This window comes from Podarcis erhardii (assembly GCF_964252035.2).
Source record: "Podarcis erhardii genome assembly, chromosome: 4".
Taxonomy (NCBI): Eukaryota; Metazoa; Chordata; class Lepidosauria; order Squamata; family Lacertidae; genus Podarcis; species Podarcis erhardii.
This window is the reverse complement of record NC_138508.1, coordinates 2,413,003-2,440,476: the sequence shown is the minus strand read 5'-3', so window position 1 is coordinate 2,440,476 and position 27,474 is coordinate 2,413,003. Positions and strand designations below refer to the sequence as shown.

The window sequence follows — 27,474 nt, the reverse complement described above, 5'->3', positions numbered from 1 at the left end:
CAACCATCACTGCAACCAGAAGGTGGCACTGCTGTGTTTGAAGCAGTGGAAAGTTTTTCCTGTGAGAAGTTTGGTCATAGTCCAAACGCCAGGATGATCTGAGCAGATGTGGTCACTAGCTGTTCCAGTACAAAGGCTAAAGCACACCTTTATGGAAGATGGAACTAGTTCACCACATTTACATCACAGAAGGGTCCGATCTACCAGTTGAGTGAAGACTCCTTGGAGGTGCAAAGTGTTGTGGAGTCCGGCACACTTCCCTGTTTTCCATTCAGCTTTCTGTACTTGTAGCAGAGTGTGCACAGCGCTAGCTGCTTGGTGTCTAAGCTTGCAGAAGATAGAGCCCACACGCTGTTGTTCTAAACTAACAGCTTTATTTACAGCAGAACAGTAAAAAGAAACAAACCTTCTGAGACAGCAGGCATCTTGCTTCCTTGTTTGGCAGCAAAAGCGAAAGTCAGACAGAACAAAGAAGCAGCTTCTCCAGAAGTTGGAGACAGCTCCTCCCCAGAACAGGCAGGACGATGGGTTCTGAGCTGTTAAGCCTATAAGCTCTGATTCCCCATCACGCCCCCTCTCGTCCTGCACTGCTGGGGGCTCGTAAGTTTCACCACTTACCCCAAACACAGACCTTTACAGAACTCCTCATGACGCTGAAAGCTTAAAGGTTTCATGAACCCATCTGCCAGGTTCTTCTGGCTTGAACAGTACTGCAATCTCACCAAGCCTAACTGGATACTCTGACACACATTCTGGAAACGGATGTCTAGGTGTTTGGTTCTGGCCTTAAACTGCCCAGACTCTGCCAACTTCAGACAGGGTTGATTGTCCTCCTACACCGTGACAGGCAAACAAGAATCCCTGCAGATTTCTTGAACCAAACAAACACAGAATTCCAATTCCCTGCAAAGTTCAGACAGCGCACTGAATTCAGATTCAGTAAAGGAAAGCGCAATGATACTTTGCTTCTGGTTGTGATGGCCTGGGATTTGGATTCAGATGCTGAACCTGAGGAATCCCAACCTGCACAGGATTCCTCAGCTCCAGAACCAGCTGAGCCGAGGTTGGGGCATGAGCCTGAACGGTCCTCACCTGTGCTGGATCCTCAGGTGCAGGCACCAGCTGAGTCTGCTCTGGCTCCTGACGCGATGGAGGACCCATTGCCTGCAGGTGCTCCACTCTCAGCCCTGTCAGAGGAAGCTGGGGTTACCTCTGGGTCCGGTGACCCTCCAGCCTCTCCTGAGCTGCAGAGGCTCAGGGCAGAGAGGCGGAGGGAACTAAGTACCTGCAGGAGGAGTGCTCGCCTCCAGGCCAGGAGAGGCAAGTCATCTGAGGATCAGGGTCACCCTATGCCTTGGGACATATGAAAGCCAGCCAGCCCCAGTCCCAAGTTGCAGGAACAACATTGGTGGTTGTTCAGTCGCTGCCTGAACCATGCCCTGCACTCAGCTTCAACTTCTATGGAATGCCTTCATATTGCTTCATTGACCACGGGCTGGACTTGGACCTTGCCTCTTGATTAACCCCTGGGGCCAGTACACCAGGACTTCACCCAACCAAAGAGTCCCCAAACCTTGCCACCATCCCAGATACAGACTTCCTGTTAGCCAGATTCGCCCAATCGCTATCTCTCCAGAACATCAGCTTGAGGTCACCCTTAGATGACAGCTTGAGACAGAAATCCTTGGTATCCTGCAGATACGCAGCACCCTCTTGATACCATTCCAGGCACTCACACTGCGGTTTGTAGCTTCCCTGCTGAGCAGATTGGTAGCAAAAGCAATGTCCGGTCTGCTCCATTGGGACAGATACAACAGCCTACCCAGAGCTGACTGAAAGATCTCCGCTTTTTTGAACTCAGCGCATTCTACTTGCTATCTTTCACGTAACTTGTCTCCATGGGTGTCTTGACCCCTGAATTCAGACATCCTGAACTTCTCAAGCAGTGATGCTGACTTGAATAAAGTATTGGTGGGGGGCCAGGTAAGGCCCTCCTTGCACAATCAATCACATGATGCATGCACACCATTTGAATGGCAATGCCTATAATGGCAGTGACTTTAAAAAAAGTAAAATTTTGAGCCCAGCAGCTTCCCTTGCCCTGGAGAACACTTCTAGCATTTCATCTCCCCTACCTTTGTCCATTTGGTATCACCCTTTCCAGGTTTTTTCCTCTCCATTGTGTTTGTCTTTCATTTGTTCTCCTATGTGTGTTGCCAGTAGAAGCCACAATCCTGTGGGTACTCTAGGTGGTGCAGAAAGCACCTAGAAGGTCCCTAGAGGTTGAAGTGCCAATAAACTTCAGTTTTGAGATCTATAAATTCCATTTAGCCAGCAGAGGGTGTCACAGGGCCAGCCTACCTTCCCTTTAAAGCAAACATGGGTCTCCAGCTGTTTTTGGACTACAACTCCCATCATCCCTAGCTAGCAGGACTAAAGGGAAGGGATGATGGAAACTGTAGTCCAGGAGCTGCTGGGGACCCAAGTTTGAGAAACCCTGCTTCAAAGCAACTTTTGCGTTTGACCTGCAAATATGGGACCTGTCCACCTTTGTATTTTCTTGTATTTTGATTTTGTTGTGACCTTTGTACTTTTATTTATTTATTTATAGAGAGAAAATTAAAAGAGAAATTGTATGGCAAGTTGTGGAAGAATAAAAGGTTGTGTTTTGGGGGGGAAAAACAAACCTGGGGGGTGGCCTCCTCAAATATTTTATTGGGGGACAAAGACCGCTAGGGCTTTAAGAGTTGGTGCCTATTCCCTACCCCCACAGGTCTCAGGAATGTTACAACATAAAAACACAATATAAAAACACAAACTGACCTTTGTATAGATTTTTGATGGGAAGTGAGATTGGAGCTCCTCCAGCTCTTTCCACATTCCACACACTAATATGGTTTCTCCCCTGTATGAATTCTTTGATGGGAAGTGAGATTGGCGTTCTGACTGAAGCTCTTTCCACATTCCACACACTGATAGGGTTTCTCCCCTGTATGAATTCTTTGATGGGAAGTGAGACTGGAGCTCTGACTGAAGCTCTTTCCACATTCCACACACTGATAGGGTTTCTCCCCTGTATGAATTCTTTGATGGGAAGTGAGGTAGGAGCTCTTACTGAAGCTCTTTCCACATTCCACACACTGATAGGGTTTCTCCCCTGTATGAATTCTGTGATGGTAAGTGAGATCGGAGCTCTGACGGAAGCTCTTTCCACATTCAAAGCACTGATAGGGTTTCTGCCCTGTATGAATTCTTTGATGGGAAGTGAGTTTGGAGCTTTCAGTGAAGCTCCTTCCACATTCTACACACTGATAGGGTTTCTGCCCTGTATGAATTCTTCGATGGGAAGTGAGAGAGGAGCTCTGACTGAAGCTCTTTCCACATTCCACACACTGATAGGGTTTCTCCCCTGAATGAATTCTTCTATGGGAAGTGAGATTGTGGCTGTGACTGAAGCTCTTTCCACATTCAAAGCACTGATAAGGTTTCTGCCCTGTATGAATTCTTCTATGGGAAGTGAGATTCTGGCTGTGACTGAAGCTCTTTCCACATTCCACACACTGAAAGGGTTTCTCCCCTGTATGAATTCTTTGGTGGGAAGTGAGAGAGGGGCTCTGACTGAAGCTCTTTCCACATTCCACACACTGATAGGGTTTCTCCCCTGTATGAATTCTTTGATGGGAAGTGAGAGAGGAGCTTTCAGTGAAGCTCTTTCCACATTCCACACACTGATAGGGTTTCTCCCCTGTATGAATTCGTTGATGGGAAGTGAGTTCAGTACTCCTACTGAAGCTCTTTCCACATTCCACACACTGATAGGGTTTCTCCCCTGTATGAATTCTTTGATGGGAAGTGAGTTTGGAGCTTTCAGTGAAGCTCCTTCCACATTCCACACACTGATAGGGTTTCTGCCCTGTATGAATTCTTTGATGGGAAGAAAGATGGGAGCTCTGACTGAAGCTCTTTCCACATTCCACACACTGAAAGGGTTTCTCCCCTGTATGAATTCTTTGATGGGAAGTGAGATTCTGGCTGTGACTGAACCTCTTTCCACATTCCACACACTGATAGGGTTTCTCCCCTGTATGAATTCTTTGATGGGAAGTGAGGTAGGAGCTCTTACTGAAGCTCTTTCCACATTCCACACACTGATAGGGTTTCTTCCCTGTATGAATTCTTTGATGGGAAGTGAAGTTGGAGCTCTTCCTGAAGCTCTTTCCACATTCCACACACTGAAAGGGTTTCTCCCCTGTATGAATTCTTTGATGGGAAGTGAGAGAGGAGCTCTGACTGAAGCTCTTTCCACATTCCACACACTGATAGGGTTTCTCCCCTGTATGAATTCTTTGATGGGAAGTGAAGTTGGAGCTCTTCCTGAAGCTCTTTCCACATTCCAAACACTGAAAGGGTTTCTCCCCTGTATGAATTCTTTGATGGGAAGTGAGAGAGGAGCTCTGACTGAAGCTCTTTCCACATTCCACACACTGATAGGGTTTCTCCCCTGTATGAATTCTTTGATGGGAAGTGAGTTTGGAGCTTTCAGTGAAGCTCCTTCCACATTCCACACACTGATAGGGTTTCTCCCCTGTATGAATTCTTTGATGGGAAGTGAGATTCTGGCTGTGACTGAAGCTCTTTCCACATTGCACACACTGATAGGGTTTCTCCCCTGTATGAATTCTTTGATGGGAAGTGAGAGAGGACCTCTTCCTGAAGCTCTTTCCACATTCCACACACTGATAGGGTTTCTCCCCTCTATGAATTCTTTGATGGGAAGTGAGAGAGGAGCTCTGACTGAAGCTCTTTCCACATTCCACACACTGATAGGGTTTCTCCCCTGTATGAATTTTTTGATGGGAAGTGAGTTTGGAGCTTTCAGTGAAGCTCTTTCCACATTCCACACACTGATAGGCTTTCTGCCCTGTTTGAATTCTTTGATGGGAAGTGAGTTTGGAGCTCTGACTGAAGTCCTTTCCACATTCTACACACTTATAGGGTTTCTCACTTGTATGAATTCTCTGATGCTTAGTGAGATCTGAGCTCGTACTGAAGTTCTTTCCACATTCCACACACTGATAGGGTTTCTCCCCTGTATGAATTCTCTGATGCCTAGTGAGAGAGGAGCTCATTCTGAAGCTCTTTCCACATTCCACACACTGATAGAGTTTATTTCCAAGGATATTTTGTTGGTGGGAAGTGGAATGGGAGCGCTGACTGCAGCTTTCTCCAAACTCCAAATTTTTACATGGCTTCTCCTCTCTGGGGATTTTATCGTGGTCACCTTCGTTCTTGATTTCTGATTCATCACAATCTGCCATGGAGACAAAAAGGGATTAGAACCTCAGGAACAAATGGAGAAGAACTGAAGGCAGTTCAGTGTGTGTTTATTACCTTTGTTGTTTGTCATTAACCAACATATTTATTATGAGATTCTGTTGAGGTGCTGAATGTTGCTTTGTTTGATATACAGTAGTGGTCAAAATTGTGGAATACTTTTGGAGGAAAGTGTATTTCTGAGGTTTGATGGCTCATAACACTGCTTCTTTTGGAGTAATATCATACAATTAGGTATCAACGGAAATTGTTCAATTACCCATATTCTATCTAAAGCTATAGCCAAATAACCAGAAAAAAGAAGGACAACTTGCTTAGGTTGACTTTTGTCAGAGTCTTTTGTGATTGCTATCAAGTTGGTTGGTTTTTTTGTGTTCTTGTAAAACATAATAAAATTATAGAAATGGCACAAGTTGAGGAGGAGTTGAGGAGGCTTCTGGCGATCGCGGGAGTGAAAGCAAGCGGGATTCCTCAGTGCTGAGAGAATCCAGGTTTTGAGGGGAAAAGGGAGTGCTGCAAGAGCGCCGCAGCCCCCCAAACACCCTTGAAAGGATATTCAAGGGGCAGGGTCCTGGCACGGTCCAACAGCTTATCCTCCGGCTGCCAAGTAACCTCTTTTTTGGAGGCGACGAGAGTGGCGGGGTAGAGAAGCGGACAGCAGGAGGCCATTTCTATCCCTCAAGAATGAAGCTCTGAGCTTGCACACAGAAGCGATCAGCTCTCAAACATTAAGAAATCGAATTGGGACTTTTAAAAATACAAATCCATGGATTAGAGCCAATTTGAAGTGGATAAGGTGGAAAAAAGGAGGTCAGCCTTGCCTGGAATTTAAGCTACACACAAGAACAATCTTCAAAGCGGTAGAAAAACGTAAGTCAATGCAAACGGATTAAACTGATAATTTATTTGACTGCCTTTTAAAGGACTATAAGGAGTATAAGGATTATAAAGATAGAGAAAAGGGGGAGAATCATTTGGAAGGCAATTAATAGTCTTATCAGTGAGTCGGTGGGAGAAGACTCCGAGAGCTTTCTACTTTTGTTTTTAAAAAGATCTGTGCAATTGGCAGCGACGGACTTTAAAACTACTGATTTATTAATTCTAGCCTGTGAAGACAGACAGAAGATACTAAGAGGGAAAATACTGTTTCTTTACCTTAATTTGGTGGAAGTTTAAAAGAAGTTTGAGAGGAATTAGGAGTGTTTTTGCCCTCTGAAGTTCATACCCCCCCCGCCTCCTTCTCTGCGGAGTATTTGAATGGGATACAAAGAAGCGAACTGCGCCATTTTTGTATCTTTGATGGGGGAGGCTTTTGCCATTCTCCTTCTCTTCCCCTCTCTTTGAGATTTAACACAGACTTTTATTCGTTTGGTGGCATCTTATGGATTTTGATTTCAAGATATATCTGGCAGGGCAAAAAGCCGAGAATAAAATTTAAGTTCTTAACAGATTTAAAAGAGAGGGAGGCTTGGCCCTGCCAGATATGAGATTATATTATGAGGCATCATGCATATGTTGGTTGAAAGAATGGATGAAATTAGAAAATACAGATTTGTTAGATTTGGAAGGATATGACAATAGATTTGGTTGGCACGCATATTTATGGTATGGAAAAAAACGAGTGCATAAAGGTTTCAAAAATCATATTATTAGAGGATCTCTGATTGAGGTATGGGGTAGGTACAAAAACCTACTTGAACCAAAAATACCACACTGGTTATCACCATTAGAGGCGATGAGTGTTAAAAAGATCAATATTACTGGGAGGTGGATAACATATGGAAGTTTAATTGAGAAAGAGGGAAGTAAGTGGAAAATGAAACCATATGAAGAAGTGAAAGAATATGTAAACAATTGGCTGCATTCTTTTCAGATTAATGAAATGTTTAGAAAAGAGGTTGCAGAAAGAGGCTATTCTGAAAAAGAATCTAGGTTTCAAAGAGAAGTATTGAATAACAAAGTTAAAAATATATCTATGATGTATAAATTATTATTAGAATGGCATTTGAAGGATGAAGAGGTTAAATCAGTTATGATTCAATGGGCCAAAGACTTTGGATATAACATTCAATTTGATGATTGGATAAAATTGTGGAAGGAAGGGATGAGATTTACGGCATGTACCACAATTAAAGAAAATGTTATGAAAATGATATATTGATGGTATATAACACCAGTTAAATTAAGTAAGATGTATAAGGTGAGTAATAAATGTTGGAAATGTAAGGAGAAAGAAGGGACATTTTATCATATGTGGTGGGAATGTGAAAAAATGAAGTGCTTCTGGGAAATGACATATAATGAGATAAAGATAATACTGAAATATACATTTGTTAAAAAACCAGAAGCAGTTCTATTATATACATTTGTTAAAAAAAACAGAAGCAGTTCTATTAGGAATATTAGGTGGTGAAATAAAAAGGAACGATCCGAAAGTATTTCTGTATGCAGTAACAGCAGCCAGAACTCTTTTGGCCCAGAAATGGAAATGGAAACAAGAAGAAATGCCTACGATTGAAGAATGGAGATCAAAATTAATGGATTACGCGGCACTGGACAGATTGACAGGGAGGATTCGTAACCGACAAGACCAAAGATTCACTGAGGACTGGAGTAAATTTACAGAATATATTAAAAATATTTGTGATAATGATATAATGTTTGTAAGTTTTCAAGAAGCTCTGTAAGAAGATTTGGTAGAAATATTCTTTAAACAACATGGTAAGAAAAGATATATATAATGCAATTTGTGATAATTACGGAAAATTATCAGACATGTTGATGGAAGTCTAAAAGAAAAAAAGATATGTGATGAGTTTTTGATGTTTAATGATGTTATAAATTTGTTTTTATTGGAAAATTAATAAAAAACATATTAAAAAAACCAAAACAGAAAGCGATGTAAAATTGTACTGTTAAGTGAACAAGGCTACAGTTATGAAGAAATTGATGAAATATTAGGAAAAACTTAACCAAAGCAGGCATTTCTATATTTTTGAAGAGGTATAAGGAGACTCAGTCACTACAAAATCAGACCGGTAAAGGCAGGGAAAGGTGCACAAAGGCAAGTGACGATGGATGAGTGGAGAGACTGTCCCTACATGACAGAAGAAAATCATCTGGGTGGATACAAGATGACATGGCGCAATGTAATGTGAAGTTGAGTGCAACGACTGGTCTAAATGTTGGAATTCTAAGGAAGAAGCCATTGTCATCTCTCAAGCAAAGGTTGAAAAGATTAAACCCATGTTAACTGGACAGCGGATCAATGGGACAATTTTATTTGGTGTGATGAGACCCAAAACTCCTTGCTTGGTAGTGATGGCATGACATACGCGAGGAGAAGAATCAGAGAAGATTTACATCCTACTTGCATTACACCAGCCGTGAAACACCCAGATAGTGTGTTGATCTGGGGTTGTATGGCAGTAAAAGGTGTGGGCAAAATTTACGTCATTAATGGGAATGTAAATGCCCTAAAATGCATAAATGAAATATTTGCGCCCAAAATTGAAGCGTTCCTCAGGTGATCTTTTCCCAGATGCTGAAGCATATTGTCAGGGAACTGCCATCGGTTCAGGAGGGAGAGAGGAAAAGCCAAATGGATTACAGAGAGCCTCCAGGGATCATGGGAAGCAGCTCCTCTTCAACAGAGGAGCGTAAACACGCCTCCAGTGGAGCGGAGCTGCAGGAGTCGGAAGAGGCAAGGCGGTGCCAGGACAACTTGCCTGGGCAAAGCGGGGAGGAGAGGGTCCTCCGTTACCCACGCTCTCCTTGCGCAGAAAGCATCCGTGCAGAGAGGGGAGGCGCAGACTGGGCGTCAAGAAGCTGCTTTGCTGGGAAAAGTTTAGGAACCGCCCACTCACGGATTCTGCCAGCGACTGAGTCAGCCACTGGAGAGTGGCACTCCGGACAGATAAGGTTTATTTTGGCAGCAAAAGCAAGCCTTCACAGCCAAGCAAGGAGATATTTGCCTGCTTGCTCTCGAGCAACCCCTTGGAAACATTCCACACACACACACATATATATGTATTCTATTTTATACTTCAACAGGATTCCGCTCCATGTCATGTTGCTGCTGTGTGCAAAAGGTGCTTTCAAGATAAAGATATTTCACTGCTGGAATGGCCTGGGAATAGCCCAAACTTTAACCCAATCAGAAATCTATGGAGCCGACTAAAGAAACTTGTTAGTCAGAAGCAACCCAGCAATAAAGTCCAAATAACAGAGGCAATAATTTAATCTTGGTTTCACTTTATTACAGCTGCAGAACTAAAAACTTGGTTCATATCATGGGAAGGCATTGTAAGGCCGTAATTAAACTAAAGGTTGCCAATGGTTATGACTGCTGTTCTAATAAATACACCTTCATAAAAGTTCGTTCATTACATTCTTCATTAAATTATCTTTGCATTGATATATAATTTTATTGTATTACTCCACACAAAAGGGGTGTTATGAGTCATCAAACCTCAGAAATACACTTTTCACAAAAGGTTTCCACAATTTTGGCCACTAGGAGAAGTTGTTCACTTTAAAGTTAATGTTCTTTTTATATGGGATCAGATTATTATTATTTATGCTTCATGCTTATAAATGTGTTGGAAGCCATGTTTATATATGTGTTGGGGCAACCCAGCCAAATGGGCAGGGTATAAATAAAAAATATTATTATTACTACAGTGGTACATCGATTTAAGAGCAGCCCTGTTCCGGAAAAGATTAAGTTTGTAAAGCATCTTCATCATCAGCGTCATCAGCATCACTGCTACTAAACCATCGGAAGATGCAGACATTTTGTCTTCCTTGCCTCAGGAGACAACGAAAGTCAGAAAGAACAAAGAAACAGCTTTCCCGGATGTTGAGAAAGCTCCTCCCCAGATGCAGGACACTCTGAGCTGTTAACCCTGTAAGCTCTAAACTTCACAACTTATAACAATTCTGAAGCTGACATTTAAGATGGCTTGGGCAGTTCAGACCAGCCCGGTCGTGGTAGAAAAAGGAATAATTTGAGGAAGACTGTTCAAAGAAAAAACTGTAAGTTACTGTTTATTGTGGGGGTGTTAGGTTCCCAGGTGTTATAGGGGCCACGGTTGAGCTCTGTGAAAATAGATGAGGTTGGTCACATAGAGGTATTTTTTGAATTTCCAGGCTGATATGATGATCCCTATGCAAAAGCCTTTGACTGTGTCGACCACAGCAAACTATGGCAAGTTCTTAAAGAAATGGGAGTGCCTGATCACCTCATCTGTCTCCTGAGAAATCTCTATGTGGGACAAGAAGCTACAGTTAGAACTGGATATGGGACAACTGATTGGTTCAAAATTGGGGAAGGTGTACGACAAGGCTGTATATTGTCTCCCTGCTTATTTAACTTATATGCAGAATTCATCATGCAAAAGGCTGGGCTGGATGAATCCCAAGCCGGAATTAAGATCGCCGGAAGAAATATCAACAACCTCAGATAAGCAGATGACACAACCCTGATGGCAGAAAGTGAGGAGGAATTAAAAAACCTTTTAATGAGGGTGAAAGAGGAGAGCGCAAAATATGGTCTGAAGCTCAACATCAAAAAAACGAAGATCATGGCCACTGGTCCCATCACCTCCTGGCAAATAGAAAGGGAAGAAATGGAGGCAGTGAGAGATTTTACTTTCTTGGGCTCTGTGATCACTGCAGATGGTGACAGCAGTCACGAAATTAAAAGACGCCTGCTCCTTGGGAGAAAGGCGATGGCAAACCTAGACAGCATCTTAAAAAGCAGAGACATCACCTTGCCAACAAAGGTCCGTATAGTTAAAGCCATGGTTTTCTCATTAGTGATGTATGGAGGTGAGAGCTGGACCATAAAGAAGGCTGATCGCCGAAGAATTGATGCTTTTGAATTCTGGTGCTGGAGGAGACTCTTGAGAGTCCCATGGACAGCAAGAAGATCCAACCTCTCCATTCTTAAGGAAATCAGCCCTGAGTGTTCAATGGAAGGACAGATCGTGAAGCTGAGGCTCCAGTACTTTGGCCACCTCATGAGAAGAGAAGGCTCCCTGGAGAAGACGCTGATGCTGGGAAAGATGGAGGGCACAAGGAGAAGGGGACGACAGAGGACGAGATGGTTGGATGGTGTTCTCGAAGCCACAAACATGAGTCTGACCAACCTGTGGGAGGTGGTGGAAGACAGGAGTGCCTGGCGTGCTCTGATCCAGGGGGTCACGAAGAGTCGGACACGACTAAACGACTAAACAACAACAACAACAACGATCCCACAGGGAGCCTTACCAAGAGAGGCCACGATCCCATGAGTCTCCCCCATGACGTCCTTATGCAGAGCTCTCTGGTCAGGATCCAGCAACGCCCACTCCTCATCCGTGAAACGAACAGCGACATCTTCAAAGCACACTGGACCCTAAAAGAAAAAAGGAAATGTCCTCCTCTGAGGCAGCAGAAATTTGATCTGCTACATAATGCTCTGTTGTTTCCTTCCTGTAAATTGCGGTGTTGTTTCAATAGGATTGTTTTGCAGCACATTTTAATTATGGGTGCTTATTTTATGTATCCGTTTTTGTGCAAATAGGTGGTACTCCTCCTTGTGTTTCCCAAGTCATTCTGCCTACGCAAGCGTTCCAGTTTCCCCAATGGAAGGATCCACTTTCTCCTCTCCTCGTGTGATGTTCTGGGAAGGTTCCCTCCCAATGCCCTAGAGCCAAATTCAAGGGGTTCATGGGGGCATGGAGAAGGGGAGGAATGGGGGGCAGGCCCCATTTTCCAGCGGATGGGGCTGGTTAGGTGAATCCAGGCCGCTATTTGTTCTCATTTGTCCACTGCTTAGAAACCAATTTTTCCATTCAGTTATCAATCTAGAAATAAAATAAGCCTGTTTTGGATGGCCATCTGTCTTGGATGATCTAGCAGAGATTCCTGCATTGCAGGGGGTCTCCTGGCTCTGAGAGACAAGCAGGGAGGGTGGCTTCTGGCAGAAGGAGAGGGAGCCACCGGTGGCTCCTCCTTCTCCTGACTCACCTCAGGCTCTCGACCTTCTTCTCCCACTCGCCTCCTTCCTCTTCTGCCTCTGATTCTGCACTGCATTCTGCCACAGAGTCTCCCAGCTCACTACGCCCTGTTACCCCTTTAGATTCTGACACTTCCTCTTCCCAGGCTTCTCCCTCTGACCACTCATCCTTCCTCCACCTCCACTCCTTCAGCTCTGAGCCATCTTCCCTTCCTGGTTCCCCGGCTGCTTCCTCCCACCATTCCTCTGTACCCAGCCAGTCCATGACATTGCTCTATCCCTCAGCATCTGTTCCCACCAGGCAGCTTCCCCTGACCTGATCTGGTTCCACAGCCGCTGCTTCCCTTCTGCCCCCATGAAAAGGCGGATCAGGAGGTTTTGCTGGTATCATTCTGTCACCTGCAAGAGAGAAAAGGTTAGCAGGACACCAGGAGTGCCTGCTTCTCTCACAGGTGAAACAGGGCATCTCTAACCACAGATGGGCCTTTGAGAAAGCCTTACCTGTTGAGAGTATTTGGACGTTTGTGCCCATTTCATATATTAGTTGTGCAGAAATACATCTCCCCCCCTATGGACCCTTGTTCCCGACTGTCTCCCCCCAAAACAAGATGAAAAGAACCCTCAGATGAGTTGGGAAACCAACAGAACGAGACCAGACGGAGAAAAACCACCTTCCTCCTTACCCAGTGGCCTCTCTCTGGTGTCCAACGGAGGCCTCTCTGCCTCACAGGAATCCAGGTCCATTTCTGCAAGGAGATCCTTTCCCTGAAAAAGAAACAAGGATTCAAAACAGAGAATGGGGGAAAATATAAGAAAGAGAATGACAAAGATTTGAAGGGTGTTAGATCTCATTCCATGGATGCCTTGCAGAAAAAGCATGGGCCATCAGCAGACCATTATGGGATGTTTCCTGTCCTGTTTGGAGCCCCTTGGGAGTATCCAGAGGAAAGTCTCTCTCACCTGCTTTCTCTCCTCTGCCTGACTCAGGAGGAAACCTTCGGCCAGGGCCACCGCCTGGGAACTGGTCTCTGCTCCACAGTCCCTCACCCAGCTCTCCATCTCCAGGGGAAGGACAGCCAGGAACTGCTCCAAGATCACCAGGTCCAGCATCTCAGCTTTCGTGTGCCTTTCTGGCTTCAGCCACTGACGGTCAAGGTTGTAGAGTCGGCTGCAAACCTCTCGGGGTCCTTTGGCCTCCTGGCAGCAGAACTGCCTCAACTGCTGGCTCTGCACCTCTGAGCGGAGGGTGTCCTCCTCACCCAGGATCTTCTGCACAGAGTTCTCCCAGAATCCCCCACTGCTCCCGGTTTGGATGTCATGGCCTCTTCCTGTTTCAAGGCCAGCTGAATCTCGATGATCCATCTGTGCTCTCAGGAAGCCTCTGAGAGATCGGAAGGAACCCTTTGGTCTTCTGCCAAGTTCTGTCTTTCTTAAGGAGAGGGGCTAGCAAATCCTACAAAGCAAATACATTGTTCTGTTACAAAAGTTGTCTAATATCAGGAGAAGAAAAAGGTTCCTTGAGGAAGCATGGATGAGTCTTGCTGGGAACTAGGGCTGGACTGCACCACATCCCAGATCATTAGCTATCTTGGGGGGGGGGGGAGTAAGAAGAGAAGAAATATGTCTCTAGCCCTCTAGCAATGCAAAATGTAGAGGCAAAGGAAGGGATTTCTGGGAGATGAATCAGCCTGGTTTCTGCTGCCTTCCAGTCAATGCGTGAAGTCTGAACTGACTGATAAGGGAGTCATTTGTATTTTCTGAAAAATGGATGCTTGGCTCTAGTGGGGGTCCTCACCCGGGGGTCCTCAGGAGTTGTTCTCCCCCCACCCCCACTCCCCTGCTTCTGTCTCCTTTTTTGCACTTGAACTCTCTGCCACTCTCCAGGCAGACCCCTTGGGGTGGGGTCCCTTTTTCTTTGCTCTGAGGGCCAGGTATGTTTCTGGCCAACCCCCTGAGGGCCAAAAACACCTCCCTTGAAATCTAGGCTAAGGTCCCTGGAGGCTCAGTGAGTAGCAGCGCCCATTTCCGGCTGGTTTTCCAGCAACAATCCCTTTGGGAGAGAGAGGATGGGGTCCTGGGATGCCCTGCTCTGGGTGCGAGGGGATTGCTGCCGTGGCCTCCGTGGGGAGCTGCCCTGGGAGACACTGGGAAACTGGTCCCCAATGCAGCAGCCAGACTATGGGCTGGGATCCCTCTCCTTATTCCTGGCCTTTCTCTCCCACCTTTTTTTGGGGGGGGGGGCTAGTCCACCTCCTCGTCCAGCTTTGGAAAACCATTTGCACATTTTTCGTCCGTTGTGCAATGAGGCTGAGCGACGTCACACAGAGTTAAAGTCCCAGGGACTCCCTTGTTTAAAGAAGGGAGATCTTTTCTGAAGCGGGGGGGGGGGGGCAGAGGGCCAAATGAGTTTTGGATCCTCTGATCTGCAGGAAGGAGAGCGTGGCAGCCCTGGCCCCTCCCTGGCAGGACCCCCTCCTCCTCCCTGACTTGGGGTCCCCCCCTGCAGGAGCAGATCAACCCCCCCAGGCCCCCTCCCCTGCTGCAGCCCTGGGACCCCCCTCTCCCCACTACACCTTCTGGGGGGGGTAGAGAGAAGAGACTCACCAGATCCCAGGAGAGACACCCAAGCAGGGAAGGACTGGGGAGGGAGGGGCCTTGGCTCTGGAGGACCTGGCCCCCCCTTGCTTCCTGGCCTCTCTAGGAAGGCAGCTCACTTCCCTTTAACCCTTGCAATGCCGAGTCCATCCTGCTCAGCCCTCTCTCGCTTGGCAGAACCTCAGATTTTTATTATTTTTAATGGATATGGTGGGGCAGCTGCCCCCCCTGGCTCCGCCCATGCCCAGATATCCTTTTGGGGGTGAGGCTCTTGGCTGGACTCTGAGCATCTCCCTCCCTTGGCCAGAAACCAGAGGAAGAGCCTGCAGGGAAAAGGGCTTTGCAGGAGGCAAGGAAGCTCCTCCTGGAATTCAGGAGTGGAGAGAGAGGAGGGGATCCCAGGGTCATCTAGTCCAACCCCCAGCAATGCAGGAATCTCAGCTAGAGCATCCAGGGCAGATGGCCCTCCGATCTCTGCTGAGAAACCTCCCAGGAAGGAGAGTCCCCCACCTCCCAAGGGAGACCTTTCCCCTGCCCAACTGCTCTTAGGTGTCCCTCCAGGCAGCGGGTCCTGAGTTCTAGTCCTGCTGAAACAATGGCGCTGGCTGCCGAGGAGGAACCAAGAGAAGCTCAACAGAAATAAATCCCATTCTCAGCTTAAATGAGTAATACTTTCTTAAGCATGTTGCTATGCAAACATTCAATAGTATGCCATTTCCCCTTCCAGAAATGCTGAATTTCTAACTCAATGGACTAAAAATGGATGGTTGTTATGCTTAGAGAAGCTTTTAATATTTTATGGACTATTGTATTTTAATATTTTGTTGGAAGCCGCCCAGAGTGGCTTGGGAAAAACCAGCCAGATGCGCGGGGTATGTATAAATAATAATAATAATAATAATAATAATAATAATAATAAAGAAAAATACTGCTGCTACTGCTGGGCAGATAGGCCTCCTTCTTCAAATGGTTTTGGGTTTTTATCTGTGTCATTTTCAATTGTTATTGATATTAATGTTGTATTCTGAATTTTTGATCTTATGATTTATGTGGAAATTCTTTTCCATTTGGTTGTGTACCTTTGGATGTGTTTTGCTTATCGTTTATGACTTTGGTTATGTTGGTAATTATGTAAATCTTGTCATAACAACAACAACAATAATTTATTATTTATGCCCCACCCATCTGGCTGGGTTTCTCCAGCCACTCTGGGCAGCCTACAACAAATGATTAAAACTACATTAAAACATCCATCCTTAAAAACTTCCCTAAACAGGGCTGCCTTCAGGAGTCTTCTAAACGTCAGAGAGTTGTTTATTTCTTTGACATCCGATGGGAGGGCGTTCCACAAAAGAGGCGCCACCACCGAGAAGGCCCTTTGCCTATCATGTTGTAAGCCCCCTTGAGCGTTGTTTTAACGATGGAAAGGTTACAAATAAAATAAAGTGATGATGATGAAGATTGGACAGATGTCTACGATTTCCCACAGGCTACTTTGTGGGGCGTCTTGTGTGAGGGAAACTGCAATCCAGGGAGTCTCTGGCAGGAGATTATCAGATAAGGAAAGCTTTATTTACAAAAAAGAGAGAATGGTGAAACAAAGGGAAGACAGGAGATGTGTTCTTTCAGGGAGAAGTTAACTTATTACTTCAGCTAAATGTCTCAGGATTAAACACAGTTCTGCAGGCACAGCTTCTCTTCAACTCCCTCCTCTCAAAATCAGTTGTCACACTTCAGGGAGATGTTCAGGTTTCCAGAATAGGTGGTGAAAGGCTGAACTCTCTTTCTGCTGCTTCTCTCTCACCCCCGAACTTAGTTATGAGGGGTCTTTCCGTGAGGTACTTTTGACACAGCCCAGCTTCCTTCACAGCGAGGGGCCACTTTTCCTCGGTTCCCCTCTCTCTTAGCAATCCCACTCCTGAGGTATTTTCCTTCGTATGCCAGACCCAGGGGATCCTCTCAGCCCTTGCCAGGGACTCGGGAATCTCCTTTTCCTAGAAGATCTCTCTCCTCCTGACTGGAAGGAGACCCCAGAAGAAGAAGAGGAGAGTCTTCCCACAGCTTCTCCCTCCAGCTTCACTCCCATCTGAATTCTCCCTCCAGACCCTCAACATGGTCTTCCCATCTCAGCTGTGAGGCTCCTTCCTCTGGCTCCATAGATATTCTCCTCAGAGCGGAGGATCCACTCAGATCAGAGCCACTTCTCCCTCCCTCCCTCCACCCTCTCCTCATCCCCATCTTCTCCCAACCTTCCCTCTCTCCCATCTCAAATCCCCTCAGAAACGGCTCTCTTTATTTTCCCTCCAAAAGTGCTGGCGCCACCCCCCTCCGGGTAGCCAATCAGAAAGAGGCTCTGGCCCCCTGGGTTATATGGACTCTGTTCTGAAACCATATGCCTATCACTAGAATGTACCACCAGTCAGTTTCATTGGCTGACCCACAGTTCTAGTACTGTATTTAAAAGAGTGATAGGCAGATAGCTGTGATGAGCCTGTTGACGATTCCCCGCGACGGGGTGAGCTCCCGTTGCTCGGTCCCTGCTCCTGCCAACCTTGCAGTTCGAAAGCACGTCAAAGTGCAAGTAGATAAATAGGTACCGCTCCGGGGGGAAGGTAAACGGCGTTTCTGTGCACTGCTCTGCTTCGCCAAAAGTGGCATAGTTCTGCTGGCCACATGACCCGGAAGCTGTATGCCAGCTCCCTCGGCCAGTAAAGCGAGAGGAGTGTCGCAATCCCAGAGTCTGCCACGACTGGACCTAATGGTCAGGGGTCCCTTTACCTTTACCTTCCATCAAGGGTGGTGACCCTCCAGATGTTATTGGTCTACAACTCCCATCGTCCTCAACCATTGACCACGATGCCTATGATGCAGGGAGTTGGCACCCAGGAACATAGGAAGACCTCATAGATCCCACAAGATCTAGTAAATGGTGAACATCTTAATGGAGTCCTGCAAACGAGACGTCCAGGAGTTTAGAGAGGAATAGGATGCAAAATGAGAAAGTGCAAAATTACCTAAAACAATTTTCAAAAATGCATTGGAATCCATATAGAACATTTCTTTTGGTTCAAAACTGAGATTGATCTAGCAAAAGAAAAAGAAAGACATTTCAGTTATATTGGACTCAACAACCTCTTTACGGGAAAGGATGGTCTAATACTGATAGACCCCACTCTGTACCTAATGTGCTCATAGTGTTATTCTCCATTTGTTCTTGTCTTATTCTTACTCAGACAAAAGCAAGAGGATGGGGAAGCTAGTGCTTGCAAAGCGTGGAGCGTCCAGAAGGAACGCAGCGTCCAGAAAGCGTAAAGCAAAAACAAATGAAACTGGTGGTCTGTATACAGCACAGTCATATGGGCTGAGGTTTCTCATAAAGTAGAGGAATGCGCGGGAAAGGGAAGTTGATGGAGAGACGGGCAGGGAGTGGATTGTGCCAGGGAGGAGTGCTGAGAAAAGCCCCCACAGCTCTTTGGGTGCCAGAGAGCCACTAAGCCCCATAGAAAACCCAGGGGTGAGCCCACTCTTTGCTGCTGGCTGCTGTGTTCCTTTAGTGTGTGCAGCCAGGAATGGCTGTACAATTAGGCAGAATGAGGCAGTTGCCTCAGGTAGCAGGTCTGGGGTGGGTAGAGATGTGCAGACCACACAAGCTGCACTCCACCTCCTCAGTTAGTCTGCTGCCTTATTAGCAACATTGAGATAAGAGCTGTAACATGTTTAAATTAAACAGAGTTCAATTCCTGTAGTTAAATTTGGGGTTCATATTGCTTGAGCAATACATATATTCAATGAATCTCAGCACCCAACAGCTACTTCCGGAAGGCGAAAGTACTTTGAACTTCAAGGACAATATTCTTTATAAAATTCACCAAAAATCAGTCGTACCTCGGATTTTCATCGGACCACTTTTATTTTACTACATGTTACAAGGACTATCAAAGGGGGGTGGCCCGATGCGGGGCAGCCATAATCCTTTGACCGAGCGGTCACGTACTCTGAGGCCTGACGTGACAACCTTGATAGCCATCGTGATGGGCTCAGACAGAAGGCTATCAGGAACACAATAACCTGCATGTTTTAGTGTATTCCGCGTGGACCCTCACAAAGGACTCTGACCGGATTCCCCTCAGGGGGCAGGAAACTTCACCCTTCTCTTTTCTTCTTGGAAATGACCCATGTGGGGAGGGGAGAGGAGGCTCCGGCCAGGTGCCAGGACACTCAAATTACCTGTGTAGCCCCTCCTTGACTCCTCCTAATTTTAATGTAATCATGATGTAAATATGATGTAATTTTGGGGGTGTAGCATAGGGGATTAGGAACTAATAAAAATTAGGGTCGTCCTTTGTTCTGGGCTTCCATCTTGCTTCACCTCGTGGGCGGTGGGAGTCCTGTCGCGACAGTCTTTCTCTTTAATAAAGACCGAGCCTACTGGCTGCTGTTTTGCTCTGAATTGCTCTGGTTGGTGTCTTCATTTGTCCAACAGAGCCCTCGGATTTTCCGGTAACAAGTTCACAAAAGGCCATTGGAGTTGGATAATGCCAGCTGGGAACTTAAACCCTGTATGCCAGTGGTTCCCAGTTAGCTAAGTAGTACAGACCCCTTCTTTTTCAGAAGCCAAGACCCATGGGCCCCTCTACCTTTGAACATTTGGATATCTCTTTGGCAGTTTTTGTTATGTGAATGGTGTAATGGAGCCGCTGGGTGGGTGGTCCTTGGACCTCCAATTGGTGAATCACTGCTGTATGTGAACTTTGACTTGATCAAAGGGCACATCCAACCTGTCAGGAATGATTGGTGAGTGCTAGCAGAGATAAGAGTCTGGGAATCCAGCCATATTTACAGGATTTATTGGTTTCTTGTCGTTATTTACAAGAGCTCTGAAAGTCAGCCTCCATCATGGTGAGTCAGTTGCCTCGACTGAAGAAGCCTTCGGTTTCCCCCAGCATATCCACTTTCTGAGCCCAACCCCCTTCCTTCCTCTGTGACGAGAGTGGCTGGGCCCCGGAAGTGGCTCCCCCCTCTCAGATTCATTGCCTCCTGACAGCCCTTCGTCACCTTCCTCATCCGAGGAAGACTTATGCTAATTAACGGAGACTTATCTCGGTATTCTCTCCCCCTTCTCTGCCTGCAATTCCCTGACACAACCCAAACATCTCATGGGAGTAAAACAACACCTACTACACCACTATTACTAATATCGATTGAATAGATTCATGGAGAGTTAAAAATGGGGGAGTTATAGAATACATTTACACAGAATTTTAGTGGTCTGTAGTGGGACTTGATTCAATATACAATGGACACTGGAGAATGCGAGGCCTTACCAGAAGTGACAATAAGCATGGGGCTATAAACCATGAATCTTTCTTATCTAACTCTGAAATATATATACCAGGAGAACAACCAAGATGACCAAGGAACTGGAAATGAAGCCTTATAAGGAATGGCTGAGGCAATTTGGTGTGTTTAACCTGGAAAAGAGGATATGATAGCCATCTTCAACTATCTGAACGGCTGCCACATGGAAGATGGAGCAAGTTTATTTCCTACTTCTCCAGAAGGTTGATTCAAATGGCATGAAAGAAGATTCCAAGTAAACATTTGGAGGAACTTTCTGACAGTAAGAGCAGTTTGATGGGGGAACAGACTCCTTCAGAAGCTGGTGGACTCTCCTTTGTTGGAGATTTTTAAACAGAGGTCGGAGGACCATCCACCAGGGATTGTTCAGCAGCGATTCCAACAATGCATGAGGTTGGGCTGGGTGACCCCTGGGGTTTCCTTCCAACTCTATGATTCTATGATTCCATGAGGCATTTGGAGCTTCAGGGTGGACCATCAACTGCAGGCTGGATTGATCAAAGATGGCATATAAACCTGTATGGACATTTGACACAACACAACAGAGTTGTTAGAAGGGGAATGAAACGAGAGGCAGGACTGAGATTTGGATATGCTTCGAGGTTCAGGCTATGGGAAGTCGTAAAATCAAAATTACAATTTGGAAGACAATTTTATCTTTTTTATTTTAGTTTTTTATTTTTATTGGATTATGATTTGATATGTTAATTGGAGGTTTTTTTGGGGGAAATTAATATACACTCTAACGAAAAAAAGAAGGGGAATAAAACAACATCAGCCAGTGTGGTGTAGTGGTTAAGAGCGGTGGACTCATAATCTGGTGAACCGGGTTTGCTTCCCTGCTCCTCCACATGCAGCTGCTGGGAGACCTTGGGCCAGTCACACTTCTCTGAAGTCTCTCATCCTCACTCACCTCACAGAGTGTTTGTGGTGGGGAAGGAGATTGTGAGCAGCTTTGAGACTCCTTAGGGTAGTGATAAAGCGGGATATCAAATCCAAACTCCTCCTCCTCTTCTTCTTCTTCTTCTTCTTCTTCTTCTTCTTCTTCTTCTTCTTCTTCTTCTTCCATTAGACAGGCAGTCTCCCCACCCCCACCCCCTTCCCACTGCATCAATATGGAGATAGTGCTTCCCTTTGGTTTAAGCACTAGATGCTGGGAGTAAACATTTATTCATTCCACTGGTCACCCGTCTTGGTTCCTATTCGAACAGTACATGGACACTTCTACATAAATGTTGTTATTGTGTTTGTGATGTGCGTGGTTCATTCTGTCATGAATGCTTTAGCAGAGTTTCTTGCATTCAGGGGGCTGGACTAGATGTCCCCTGGGGTCCCTTTCAACTCTATAATTCTATGATTCATTCAAAACCAATAAAATGTTTGTAAAAGAAAAATGATGGCTAGATCCAGTGCTTTTTTCCTGGGGGTACGCAGGGGTGCGCAGACCCTTAAACATTTTGTGAATCTTTGTCAGAATCTCCGTTCGGCCAAGCCGATAAGGCCTCATCTTCCTCTGAGCTGAGCCTTTGAAATCGCCTCCGACCTGTTTAATGACCTGAGCCTTTGATGAGGCCTCAAGCACATTCTATCCAGCAGGGTTCCCAGTACAGGGAAGAGACGAGAGGTTTGGCTACATTGTAAAGAGTTTTATTTCTATTTTTTTTTTCCAAATACATTTTTATTAAGGTTATGCACATAACAAACATACAACCAAATACAAAAGAAAAAAATGTAACAACAAAAAAAAAAAGAGTCAAGATATACAAGCCAACTTTTTCCTCTCTCTAACTATACAAAGATAGATTAATCTGGCTATTTCGCAAAACAGTAAACGATAAAAACACACACACACACACACACACACACACACACACCACCTCCTGGACTTCCTTCCATCCTTTTGGTAAGTATCGAATATCTGCTTCCATTACGTATTTGATTTTTAATCTATAGACCTAAATTCACACACTGGTAGTATTTGTTCTGACCCCGCCAATCACATTAAGCATTTATTCCAATATAGTTCCAGTATTTACTCCAATTTTTCAGAGATTTCTGTTCATCGTGGTCTCTTAATTTACCTGTTAATTTATCAAGCTCAGCATATTTTATCATTTTAATTTGCCAATCATTTATATTGGGGATAGTTTCCACTTTCCAATATTGTGCCAATAAAATTCTCGCTGCTGTAGTGGCATAGAGGAATATCGTTCTATCTTCTTTCTTAATATCTTTACCCGTCATTCCCAGCAAAAAGGCTTCGGGTCTTTTGGGAAAGGTGTATTCAAATATTCTTTTAAGCTCATTGTAAACCGATTCCCAAAAGCCTTTCACCTTTTTGCATGTCCACCATAGATGGTATAGGTCACCCTCCACCTCCCCACATTTCCAGCATTTCTGATCTTTTAGTCTATACATTTTGGCCAACTTCACAGGGGTGTGGTACCACCTATATAGCATCTTCCAAACATTTTCTCTCAGAGACATACATGCTGTAAACTTTATGTTACAATTCCACACTTCCAGCCACCTTTCAAAATCGATGTTATAGCCAAAGTCAATTGCCCATTTAATCATTGCCTCCTTCACCTCCTTGTCCTTTGTATACCACTCTAAAAGTATGTCATAGATTCTAGATAGGGTTTTGTTTTTACCTTCTATTACTTCTACATTGAATTTTGATTTTTTGTCATCAAAACCCAACTTCTTCTTGTCCTCTTTTAGCAAATCATTCACCTGGTGGTATTGCAACCACCCAGTGAATAGATTTTTTATCTCTTCATAAGGTCTAAGTCTTGGCCCTTGGTCTGTTTTTCTTAACATTTCTTCATAGGTGGCGTTTTTTTCCTCCATGTTTGTTTTCTTCACCGTTAAAGCCTCAATTGGTGAGATCCACCATGGGGTCTTTTTTTCAAGGAGATTTTTATTCCTTTCCCATGATTGGTATAAAGCTCCTCTAAAAATATGATTTAGAAAGCTCTTGTGGACCTTCACTTTCCCATACCAAAGGTACGAATGCCATCCGTACCAATTATTAAAGCCTTCTAAATCCAGTAGATCTCTATTCTCCAGTTTTATCCAATCTTTTAACCAAAGTATGCAGGCCGCTTCATAGTATAGACTTAGATCCGGGAGAGAAAAGCCCCCTCTTTCTTTTTTATCTATCAAAATTTTCATTTTTATCCGTGGCCTTTTCCCCTGCCAGATATACTTTGCCAAGACTCTCTGCCACTCTTTGCATTGTTTTAGGTCTTTAAGTATGGGGATGGTCTGGAATAGAAATAGCATTCTAGGCAGAATATTCATTTTGACAACAGCTATCCTCCCCAAAAAGGAGAGTTTCATCCTCCCCCAAAATTCCATGTCTTTCTTTATACTCCTCCAGGTGGCATCATAATTATCCTTATATAAATTTATGTTCTTAGCTGTGACCCATATCCCAAGATACTTCACTTTCTTAGCTACTGCAATTTCCGTCCTTTTCTCTAAATCTATTATTTCTTCCTTTGTTAAATTTTTAACCAACATTTTGGTTTTATTTTTATTTATCTTAAGTCCTGCCACGGCTCCAAATTCGTCAATCTTTAGTAAAGCTTCTTTTACACTCTTTTTTGGGTCTTCTAAAGTTAGTACGATGTCATCTGCAAAGGCCTTGATTTTATATTCCCTCTTTCCTACCTGCACTCCTTTTATTTCTGTTGCCCCCCCCTCAGTCTCTCATTCAGTATTTCTAGTACCGTTATAAACAGTAAAGGAGACAGGGGGCAACCCTGTCTAGTTCCTTTATATATACCAAAATATTCTGTTGTGGTGTTGTTTATTACCAATTTTGCCTTCTGTTCCTTATATATTGCTTCTATCCCTCTTCTAAATTTCTCTCCCATTCCCATCGTTTCCAGACTTTTCTTCAAGAACTCCCATGAGATGTTATCAAACGCCTTTTCAGCGTCTATAAATACCAAGGCCGCTTGTCTGTCTATACTCATATCCAAATACTCAATAATATCTATCAGATTCCTTACATTTTCCCTTAATTGCCTCCCTGGAAGGAAACCCGTTTGATCTTTATGTATTTTGTTGTTCAAAACCTTTTTTAGTCTTTCTGCCATTATGTCTGTGAATAGTTTATAATCATTATTTAATAATGAAATTGGCCTATAGTTTTTCACTTCCAGGGTATCTGCATCTTTTTTAGGAATCAAGGTAATATATGCTTCCTTCCAGGTGTTCGGGATCCTTCCTTCCTTTAATATATTATTCATCACTTCTCCTAGCACTGGGGATATTTGGTTACTTAGTGTTTTATAGTATTTGGCCGAAAGGCCATCTGGCCCTGGGACTTTCCCACTTTTCATCCTTTTAATAGCCTTTTTTATCTCTTCTTGAGTAATTGTCTGGTCTAATATCTCATTTTCTTCTTTTGAAATTCGTTTTAGGTGATGCATTTGCAAAAAGTGGTCTATTTCTTGCTTTGTTTCCTTTCCTCTTTTATATAAATCCTTGTAATATTTTTGAAATATCTTTCTTATCTCTTTTGGCTCTTCCACAATCCTTTCTCCTTCCCTTATCCTATTAATCGTATTTTGTTTTCTTCTTTCTCTTATTTGCCACGCCAGGTATTTTCCTATCTTGCTTGCTGACTCAAACGTTCTCTGATTCATCATTTTAATTTTCCATTCTACCTCTTGGTCGATTATTGTAGAAAATTTAGCTTGTAATATCTTTATATTCTGTTTTGCGATCTCCTCATTGGGGTTGATAGTCAACTTTCTTTCATTTTCCATAATCCGTGTTAGGATCTGTTCCTTCTTTGTCTCTTTTTCTTTTCTTACTTGACTATTTTTCTGTATTAAGAAGCCCCTCATAACTGCCTTTCCTGCGTCCCACACAGTCTCTATAGCAGTTTCCCCATTTAGATTCCATTTAAAATAGTCTTCTATTGTCTCTATTGCCTTATTTACGATCTTCTGATCATTAAATAAAAATTCATTCATTCTCCATCTAACCGTTCGGATATCCCTACCTTTTAACTCAATGGAGACCGCATTATGATCAGATATAGTTCTTGGGAGAATTTCTGATTTAGTTAGATTTTGAGTTAGTTCCTTCGAAATCCAAATGCTGTCTATTTTCCCCCAAGAGTTTTATTTCTAAACTACAGTACAGTGTTGATCCTTCGGAACAACCTTAAACAATAACTCAGCAGGAATTTCATTACCGTTACAAGTCCTTTCTGAACACATTCTCTAGCATGTTGCAGCTTCTTGCACAACCAATCAAATAGACCCTGGTTGTACATAGAGCAAACTCCAGATGTGCTTTTCCTGTCTGTAGTGTCACTTCCAAAACTCGCATCAGCAAATATCTCAAGACCACCAGACTTCTGATTGTTAAATGTCAGTCTGTAATGCATAGTGCCTTTCAAATAGTGTGCTATGCGTTTCAGAGCTTTCCAATCCTTAACAGTAGGAATGTTGACTTGTCTGCTTAGCAAGTTACAGCTAACTGCAATGTCAGGTCTTGAACATCTGGCAATGAAATTTAGTTTGCCTAGCACACTTCTGTACAGTGAAGTGTCAGAAAATGCTTCTTCCGTGTCATCTACCAGATAACCTGTTGTCATTGGTGTGTCTACAGGGTTAGCATCCATCAGGTTTAGCTTGGTTAACACATCAGCAATTTTCTGTGACTGGTACACTAGGAATTAAAGCTGCATCACATAATGGACACTTCAAGATGGCGGGGGCTGCTGAGCAGACTGCCAGAGGTAACACCCCGGGGAAAGCTGATACAGTATCCCGGACCATGCAGGGATGTGTTCCTGAAACCGAAAGCTCCACAAAAGGGAAGCTTTTGGAAGAAGAGTGCACAAGGGGGGTGTTTCCTGTTCAGGGGGTGAAATCTCCAAAGCAGGAGGAACAAGGGGAGTTGGCTGCCACGTCATCCCAAGCATCTCTGCAACCAGCAGGTGGCACTGCTGTGTTGGAAGCAGTGGATGTTTTTCCTGTGAGAAGTTTGGGCAGAGTCCAAACGCCAGGATGATCTGCGCAGATGTGGTCACTAGCTGTTCCAGTACAAAGGCTAAGGCAAACCTTTGTGGAAGATGGAACTGGTTCACCATATTTACACCAAGAAGGGTCCGATCCACCAGTTGGGTGAAGACTCCTTGGAGGTGCAAAGTGTTGTGGAGTCTGGCACACTTCCCTGTGTTCCATTCAGCTTTCTGTACTTGTGGCAGAGTGTGCACAGCGCTAGCCGCTTGGTGTGTAAGCTTGCAGAAGATAGAGTCCACACGCTGTTCTTCTAAACTAACAGCTTTATTTACAGCAGAACAGTAAAAATAAACAAACCATCCGAGACAGCAGGCATCTTGCTTCCTTGTTTGGCAGCAAAAGCGAAAGTCAGACAGAACAAAGAAGCAGCTTCTCCAGAAGTTGGAGACAGCTCCTCTCCAGAACAGGCAGGACAATGGGTTCTGAGCTGTTAACCCTGTAAAGCTCTGATTCCCCATCACACCCCTCTCGTCCTGCACTGCTGGGGGCTTGTAAGTTTCACCATTTACCTCAAACACAGACCTTTACAGAACTCCCTATGACGCTGAAAGCTCAAAGGTTTCATGAACCCATCTGCCAGGTTCTTCTGGCTTGAACAGTACTGCAATCTCACCAAGCCTAACTGGATACTCTGAAACACATTCTGGAAACGGATGTCTAGGTGTTTGGTTCTGGCCTTAAACTGCCCAGACTCTGCCAACTTCAGACAGGGTTGATTGTTCTCCCACACCGTGACAGGCAAACAACAATCCCTGCAGATTTCTTGAACCAAACAAACATAGAATTCCAATTCCCTGCAAAGCTCAGACAGCACACTGAATTCAGCTTCAGTAAAGGAAAGCGCAATGAGACTTGTCTTCCGGGTGTGATGGCCTGGGATTTGGATTCTGATGCTGAACCTGAGGAATCCCAGCCTGCACAGGATTCCCCAGCTGCAGAAGCAGCTGAGCCAGGGTTGGGGCATGAGCCTGAAAGGACCCCACCTGTGCTGGATCCTCAGGTGCAGACACCAGCTGAGTCTGCTCTGGCTCCGGAGGTGATGGAGAACCCATTGCCTGCAGGTGCTCCACTCTAAGCCCTGTCAGTGGAAGCTGGGGTTGCCTCTGGGTCCAGTAACCCTCCAGCCTCTCC

The 27,474-nt window shown here is 44.6% G+C and overlaps 2 protein-coding genes and 1 long non-coding RNA gene across 4 annotated transcripts in view; 1 reads left to right on the top strand and 2 right to left on the bottom strand.

The window, feature by feature from the left end:
• Window positions 1-15,492, bottom strand: part of LOC309340922 (uncharacterized protein) — a 125,437-nt gene extending 109,945 nt beyond the window's left edge. Inside the window, exons 1-3 of the mRNA XM_081860157.1 lie at window positions 14,942-15,492; window positions 13,298-13,790; window positions 13,021-13,102 (exon numbers count right to left, since the gene is read on the bottom strand). Of these exons, the coding sequence (XP_081716283.1) occupies window positions 13,021-13,102; window positions 13,298-13,699 (484 nt within the window). The 5' untranslated portion in view covers window positions 13,700-13,790; window positions 14,942-15,492. The remainder of the gene's footprint in view (window positions 1-13,020; window positions 13,103-13,297; window positions 13,791-14,941) is intronic.
• LOC309341299 overlaps window positions 1-27,474 on the top strand; it is a 204,061-nt gene that overhangs the window by 146,973 nt on the left and 29,614 nt on the right. The window lies entirely within an intron of this gene.
• On the bottom strand, window positions 2,845-10,449 carry LOC309341022 (uncharacterized protein). The gene is made up of 2 exons (XM_081860413.1): window positions 10,381-10,449; window positions 2,845-5,311 (listed from the first exon to the last, which is right to left on the bottom strand). The coding sequence occupies exon 2, from the start codon at window positions 5,127-5,129 to the stop codon at window positions 2,889-2,891; it is 2,241 nt and encodes a 746-aa protein (XP_081716539.1). The 5' UTR covers window positions 5,130-5,311; window positions 10,381-10,449; the 3' UTR covers window positions 2,845-2,888.